Source organism: Pteropus vampyrus, unplaced genomic scaffold (assembly GCF_000151845.1).
Source record: "Pteropus vampyrus isolate Shadow unplaced genomic scaffold, Pvam_2.0 Scaffold2, whole genome shotgun sequence".
Lineage (NCBI taxonomy): Eukaryota > Metazoa > Chordata > Mammalia > Chiroptera > Pteropodidae > Pteropus > Pteropus vampyrus.
In genome coordinates, this window is record NW_011888783.1 from 17748655 (window position 1) to 17756154 (window position 7500).

Consider the following 7500-nt stretch of genomic DNA (forward strand, 5'->3'; position numbering starts at 1 on the left):
TTTTTTCACTATTGCAGGAAAAAATTCTGCATTTATTATTCTTATTTTGATACTGGCCTTTAAATTACACATTCACAAAACATTTGTTGGCTACACAATAATATTGACTAATTTTAAACCTTAAGTATACATTATTTATTTTTTAGTATGCCAGTACTGAGGTTGATGGAGAACATTACATGACCCCGGAAGATTTCGTCCAGCGCTATCTTGGACTGTATAATGATCCAAATAGCAATCCGAAGATTGTGCAGCTCTTGGCAGGAGTAGCCGATCAAACCAAGGATGGGTGAGAACCTTTATATGTTTTTTTGAAAACGAATGTTCTGCTATATCTAATTAAAAAATAAAGACACTATAAGTTTACCTGTGACCATCTGGAATTTTAAATTTACAAACCATATATTTTCTTAGAAGTTTATAAAAATAGTATTATTTACCGACATTGTCAAGGATAATGATAATGGCATTTCTTTTTTTCTTTTGAAAAATATTGCATGTGACAAGCCATATTTTATATTGAATAATCTGAGCAGAATGGTTTGCCAAAACTAAGTGAGTGTATTTCATTCATTCATTCAATATTGAATACCTTCTATGTTTAGGCACTATTCTAAGTGCTAGAATTATATCAGCGAATAAATCACACAGAAACAATAAACAAATTTAAAAATAAATTATAACCTGAGGAAGTTATAAGTGCTATGAAAAAAAATACATCAGCGAAGAATTTAGAGAGTGATATTTATTCATTTATCTGTCTCATTTATTCAATAAGCATGTGTCGAACAACCACCATTTGCCAAGTCCTGTTGGGCCTTAGAGATACAAACGTGGATAAAATGGGGTTCCTGGTCTTAAGAAGAAGCTCATGGCCTAGTGAGATAGAGATGAGTATACAAAGAAAAAGAGTAATATTTGGGGGATAAGGTGCTATAGTAGAAGTATATGAAAGGACATCTAAGACAGCCTAGTTAACTCTATTTTGGTCAGGACAGCATCATAGAAAAGGCAAAGCTTGAGTGAAATCTGGTAAGATGAATAGGAGCTTGCTGGTGGTTGGACAAGTAGGGAGGAGAGTTCCAGGAAAGGGAGCAGCAGTGGCTTGAAACACCAAGAGGCATATGTGTATGTGTTTTGGGGGAGTGATAGTGAGGAGTGATGTTATACGTACTTTCGTGTGGCTGTGACGTTGCTTTATCGCTGTTGGAATTGTGGTTAGAGTGGAGCTGGGTATTTGTGTGCTAGGCTTTGACTGTATCTTGTAGGCTTTTGACTCTCAGTTGTGGAGATATTTTTAGCCTGGCAGTGTATAGTGCAGTCACAGAAATAACAAGGTGCATCTTACTAGAGTGTCAATTTACTCAATTCAAGGACAGAAAGCATACCATTTTTAAATCAAAATCACATATGACTGTTTTATGGAGCAAGTGGAATATTTGTATGATTCATAAAGAAAATTTTGTCTTGTGTTGTGAGTTCCAAGCTACATTGCCAGGCCTCCAAGTCTTTGGCATTACCACAAATATGATGAGAGTTTAGAAAAATGGTAGGTTGGCATAGCACAAGACTTCCAAGCAGTGAAGTCTGTTTAGGAGGCTATTGTAATAGTTCAAGTAGAAATGTTGGTATCTATGTTCTTTGAGTTCAGGGTTAGTATTGTATTCCTCTGTATTTTCCTGCAGAATCTAGAACAGTACCTGAAATTTACTATGATTGTTCTATATCTTGGAAAGAATTTCTGTAAATTTATCAGTGGCAAATATTGGGGAACTTTTTATACATTTTATGTATACAAAAAAAAGTCAAATTAGCTGATAAGTTACTGTGAACCATTTAGTCATTGGGTCTCAATAGTGATTAGACACTAAGGCATATGAAATTTATATTTAATCAGAATTCCTTCTTCGAAATTATTAAAAGTGGCATATACATTTAGTTCTTTTAGAAATGAATATTTATTGTTATTAATTTGGGTTGAGACCTGTTTTCAGAGTATCCATATCTTTTCAGATGCTTTCTTTTGTGACCATCTGGTCCATCTCAGTGGTGTATCATTTTCAAAGCTTAATTCATGTGGTTCCCTCAGACTTAGCTGCTTTGTTAAAAGTGTGGTCAAGTGGAAACAAGGATGTAAGTTGCCAGTATAGACTAGATCAAAAATGGGTTTTGGCTAGTAAAGAATCTAGTAATGTTGAATAGTGTTTACTTAAAATAACCTGTCTTTCTTTTTAAAAGGTAAATATGTTCTATTTCAAATTATAAAAACATCTTAAACTTCCTTTTTTTCTCTCTCCTTGGAATGAGTCAGGTTGGGATTGGGTAGGAAATTGATTCATAGTTAGGTCATAAAAATGATAAGTTTATGAAACAGATTATTTCTAAAATAAAAAAAGTGGACTTTTCTGGAAATATTGGGATCCTTAACCTCTTCTTTTTCATGGATAGTCTTTAGAGATTCCTGAACTTGCTGAAATATAATATGAAATGAGTAAATCTGTAGTTGCATTTTTCTGTGGAGAAATCTCAGGTTTTCAGAAGGATCTTTGACTTCAAAAAGGTTAGGTGTCATTGTTAAAGATTCTTTAATACTTTTAATTCAAGAGAATCAAAGGCTTTGGTAATGTTTATCTTATTCCAAGTAGTCAACCCTTCCTCATTTAATATTTAAGGAAAATGAGACCTGGAGAAGTTGATTGACTATCCCAATAACAAAATTAGTTCTCTTAATTTTTGGTCCATTTTCCTTTTTGTAATCACTATGAACAAAGATATTCTCTTTTTTCCCCTCTCTCTGTTTCCCACCCCTTACCCAGGGCAGTGATAGAAGGTTAGAATAGTTCAGTTGGTACATTTTTTTTTCAGCCCTTGGAGGTATTCTTTGATACTATTGTAGGTTTTTGATGATGAGCTCTATAGGTATGTAACTCGAAATAGCGCCACATATTGTTTATAATCACCCAAGACCAAATTGGAATTAATAGAACCAGTGTAGATAAGTTTAAGTGATTTGGTTAAGTATGTGGGAAAAGCGGGTTTAGGAGTGGTCAGTGCCATGCCCTTTTATGCTCTGGCCCTCTCACCCACTGCCCCATGTTTTCTTGGTTTGTAAACTGCCCGCCTTCCTCTTCTTTCCCACTCCCTTTCCTCCAACAGATAGTGAAATAAGCAGGAGTGTTTTGATGCAGGTACTTGCTGTGGAGAGCCATGTAGAAGGAGCAGTGTGTGGTATAAATAGACTGATGGCTTGTCTAAAAGTAAAGCCACTAGCCAAACAGTATTTGTGAGATTATGGCTAAAACTTTGACATTCTGGTTGTACAATTAAAAGCAAAACGATTTTATGCATCGAAGGCAAATCTCAGGGACTATTATTGTGTGATCTACTCTAAAATGTTTAGGCAGTTGCTTGTTTGAAACTGTAACTTCTAGAACCATAGTTTCTATATTTAGCTCTAGTCAGAATTTCACCTGGAGGTTCTATTCTCCTATAATGTGGAAAACTATAGTTTTCTTCTCTTTTACTTTTTCATGAGTGTTTTCCTTTAATATTCCACATGTATATAGAAGAACCTTTTATGCAGAAATCTTGGTTATTTCAAAAATTGCAAAAATAACATTAATATTTTGAAATTTTATTAGTTTTCATTCAGTAAATTAAAAACAAACTTTAGATAAATATAAAAACATATCAAATCATAAAATATATTATTTAAAAGTTATAAAATTATATACGTTCTTTGTAAAATGTCAAATAGCAAGTATGGCATCCTCATCAAAGGGAAACTAACTATTACGGTATGAACTAAGCAGAGTTTTTTTCACTCCAGCGTTAGTGGCTTGCACTTTTTCTGCCAAAGTCTTGATCACGTCTTTCTAATGATAGAGGAATCCATGGCGAGATAAAGAGAAAAGAGCTTTAAAAATAATTTTGGAACATGTTTTCTTTGTTAGCAGATAAGTAGATTATGTCTTGCTTTCTGAAAGTATCGTTACATTATTAGGTATTTTTAGGCTGTGGGAGCATTGTCAGAGAGACTATGTGGCCTTTCCACCCCATTTCTTCCCAATATTTTATTATGAAAAATTTCAAACATTCTGGAAAGTTGAAAGAATTTTGCAGTTAATACCCAAATATTCTACTATTAATACCTTTCTATATACATCTTTTTTCATGTGTCTATCCCTCCATCTTTCAATCAACCTATCTTAGTTTTTGATACACTTTAAAGTAAATTGCAGGTGTTGATACACTTTGTAAATATTTCAGCATGAATATTAATAACTGGATTTCAATATTTGTTTTGGGTTTTTTTTTAAAGAGGTAAAATTTACACACAGTGAAAAAATATAAATCTTAAAGGTGCATTTGCTGAGTTTTGACAAATGCATACACCTGGGCAATCTCAGGTGACTTGTTTATTTTTACTGTGTTAAAATATATATAACATAAAAGTTACCACTTTAAACCATTTTTAAGTGTACAGTTCGGTGGCATTAGTGCATTCGCATTGTTGTACTGCCATCATCAACATCCATCTCCAGGACTTTTTCATCTTCCCACACTAAAAATCCATACCCACCAAACAGTGAGTCCACATTCTTCCCCAACATCCAGTCCCTGGTAACCACAATTGTACTTCTGTCTTATTAATCTGACTGTTCTAGGTATTCTAGAATTATTCCAAAAGTGGAATAATACTTGTCCTTTTATGTATGGCTTATATCACTTAGCATAATGTTTTCAAGATTCATCCATGTTGCAGCACGTGCTAGCATTTCATTTCTTTTTAAGGTCAAATAATATTAAGTGACTTATTTTTAAGTCGTTGATGCTTTTGTGTTTCTTAATTGACTTTTCTTTCTTCAAATAAATCACCCTGTATAACAACTCTGAGTATTGAGGGTTCGCCAAGTATTTCCCCAATACCTCTTGTAATGATCTACTTACTGTAGATAACAGTACCCTTCTGTTTCTCAACTACAACTTTAAGTTGGGCAAGGGGGAGCAGGGAGGTGTGCGCTGAGTTCAAGGCAGGAGTTGAGAGTCTTTGGGTTACTGAGTGTTTTAGAGCAGATCATTTGACTGCTTTAGACTTTCTAAGAGTCCCTCTGGCTCTAAAGCTGCATGTATATGTGATTTATCTTTACGGATATACTGATAGACAAAATGTAGATATTTAATAAAGTCTATAGAGTATATTTTAAAGAAAGGGCTACTTAGTTGGAAACTTACTCAACAAGTCTCAGATCCACAGGTGCGAGGTATAGATAACTGCTGAGCCCTGGTCTCTGAAAGAGGCAGCTTTGGCTTGACTCCAGGGGCTGGTGCTACTTGAGACCATAAACCTGTTGCCCACGCTCACAATTTATCAAGAGAAATCAGAACACTGGATATTTATATGAAATCTTATGATTTCCTAATGTTGGCAACTAATGTAACTGAAAAAAAAAATAATACTTTGATGCCAAAGAAAACATATGTGTGAGCCAGATCCACTCTGCCAGCCGACAGTTTATGACCTTTGCTAGTTGGGAAAAAGTCTTTGACCTCTTCTCATAAATATAGAAAGTTTTACTACTGAGCATGAAATGTGTTTTAAAGCTACATATTCTATATTTCAGGGTAATTGTATTTTTGATGTCTAATTCCAAAGACTTGTTTTGGAAAAAACAAGATGTTATTTTTTTAAAACCATAATCAGCCTAGTTACTTTTTTTATTTTAAAAATTACTCTTGTAATCAGAAGAAATAATTCTAATTTTTCATTATACAAATTTCAAACATTTCAGAAATATTTAATGAAGTGAAGGTCTTCTTTAATGCCTCCCCTAGATCACCACTGTTTTTGTGTTATACATTCTCATACTTTCAGACCATACAATACCATTGATCTTTAGTGTTTAGTTTTGTTCAGAGTTTAATACCACATATTACTCATTGCTTTTTAGGAGTGTGTGGATGGTGATGTTACTTGATATAACTTCATTTGTTTTCACTACCCAAAAATTTGTGTAATGATAACCACACTTTCGAGTTTTACTCGATTTTTTAGTAGTATACCAATGTATAAGGTGTATTATGACTTGTGGCCTGATAAACAGTTTTGGTTATTAGCTCGTACTCTCAGGGCTCATTAGGCACCCAGGCTTGTCATCAGGGATTCTTCAGCATGTGCAGAGTGAGGGTATAGTCTTCAGTGCCCTGAATAACACCACCACAAAGCCTTTCCCTCCATAAAGGGCAAAGGCATAATATACATTATTGCTTTGGATATAATGTAACTTGTGTAATTTAAACATTTTTCAGAGTGTTTTAAGTAATAGGAAATGTAACATTGAATGTAAAATATGTCTTAGATAAATGGGGACAGAAAATGAAAGGTAAAATGTCATTTTCCTAATACTGGGTAGAGAAATGTGACTCTAAAAAGTCATATATTCTAAATTGAGTTTATGCGAGAATATTTATGAGTTCCTACCCTGAATCAAGCCTGTGTTCTCTGACAAGCCTACCTTATGGTGGGGAATAAGACTTTAAACTGTGAGTTACATTATTATTTTGAGAATTTTCCAAGGGGCACAAAAAAGAGGGCTCCTGTTAGTGTGTGAGGGGAACGTGAAGTCATCTGGGACTCTTAGTTGATTCTCTTGAGGAAATGATATTTAAGATGAGCTATGTAAAGATTGGGTACAAATTAAATGGGCAAAAATTTGGAGTTAGTGAGATTATTCCAAGGAAAATGAATTGCTGAGCGATGGCCCTGAGTGGAAGGAATGTGGATTGTTCTAGGAGCCGAGAATGAGTCGGCTAGAGTGCAGAGAGCAAGGGAAGGGTATGCAGAGGTCAGATCCTTTGGGCCTAGAAGCCGCATTAAGGATTAGTGCTGTTCCTTCAGCTGAGATATAGGGTATACATACGGATTTTTATAATGCTAGTCACTTACCAGTAGTAGCAACATAGTATAGAATCTTTGCAGCTAGCTTGCTCTGGATAATGACCCTAAACTAGCATATGCCAGCTCCATAAGATCATTGAAAGCAATTTCACTGTAATTTTGGCCCCTGGCTAATATTACAACCCTGCGTATCATAGGACTCAATAAGCTTTAGTTTCTCTCTCTTTGTTTGAAAATTTTCCTTTAAATTTTTTTTTATCGACATTTCAAACATGTTTTAAACAGAATAGTGTAGTGAATTCAATATACTTATCACCCACATTCAATAATTATCTTAATAAGATAATTATTAAATTTGTTTTATTTATACTCCCACCCATTCCTCCATTCCCTAGATTGTTTTGAAGCAAATTCCAGATGACATATCTCATCTATAAATATTTCAGTGTGTACCTCTCAAAGATAAGAAAAATTACGAAAAACAAAACAAAAAAACTTCTCAAAAACATTAACATTAATTTCTTAATATCATCAAGTATTTTCATTTCCTGATTTTCTTATAAACTAGTATTATTTTTTTACTTCAATAGGAATCTAAATAG

At 34.0% G+C, this 7500-nt stretch overlaps 1 protein-coding gene across 1 annotated transcript in view; it reads left to right on the forward strand.

Moving 5' to 3' along the window:
- The window catches only part of SLC25A12 (solute carrier family 25 member 12), an 83917-nt gene that overhangs the window by 18914 nt on the left and 57503 nt on the right, over positions 1 to 7500 (forward strand). The window contains exon 3 of the mRNA XM_011357586.2: positions 147 to 289. Coding sequence (XP_011355888.1) covers positions 147 to 289 — 143 coding nt within the window. The remainder of the gene's footprint in view (positions 1 to 146; positions 290 to 7500) is intronic.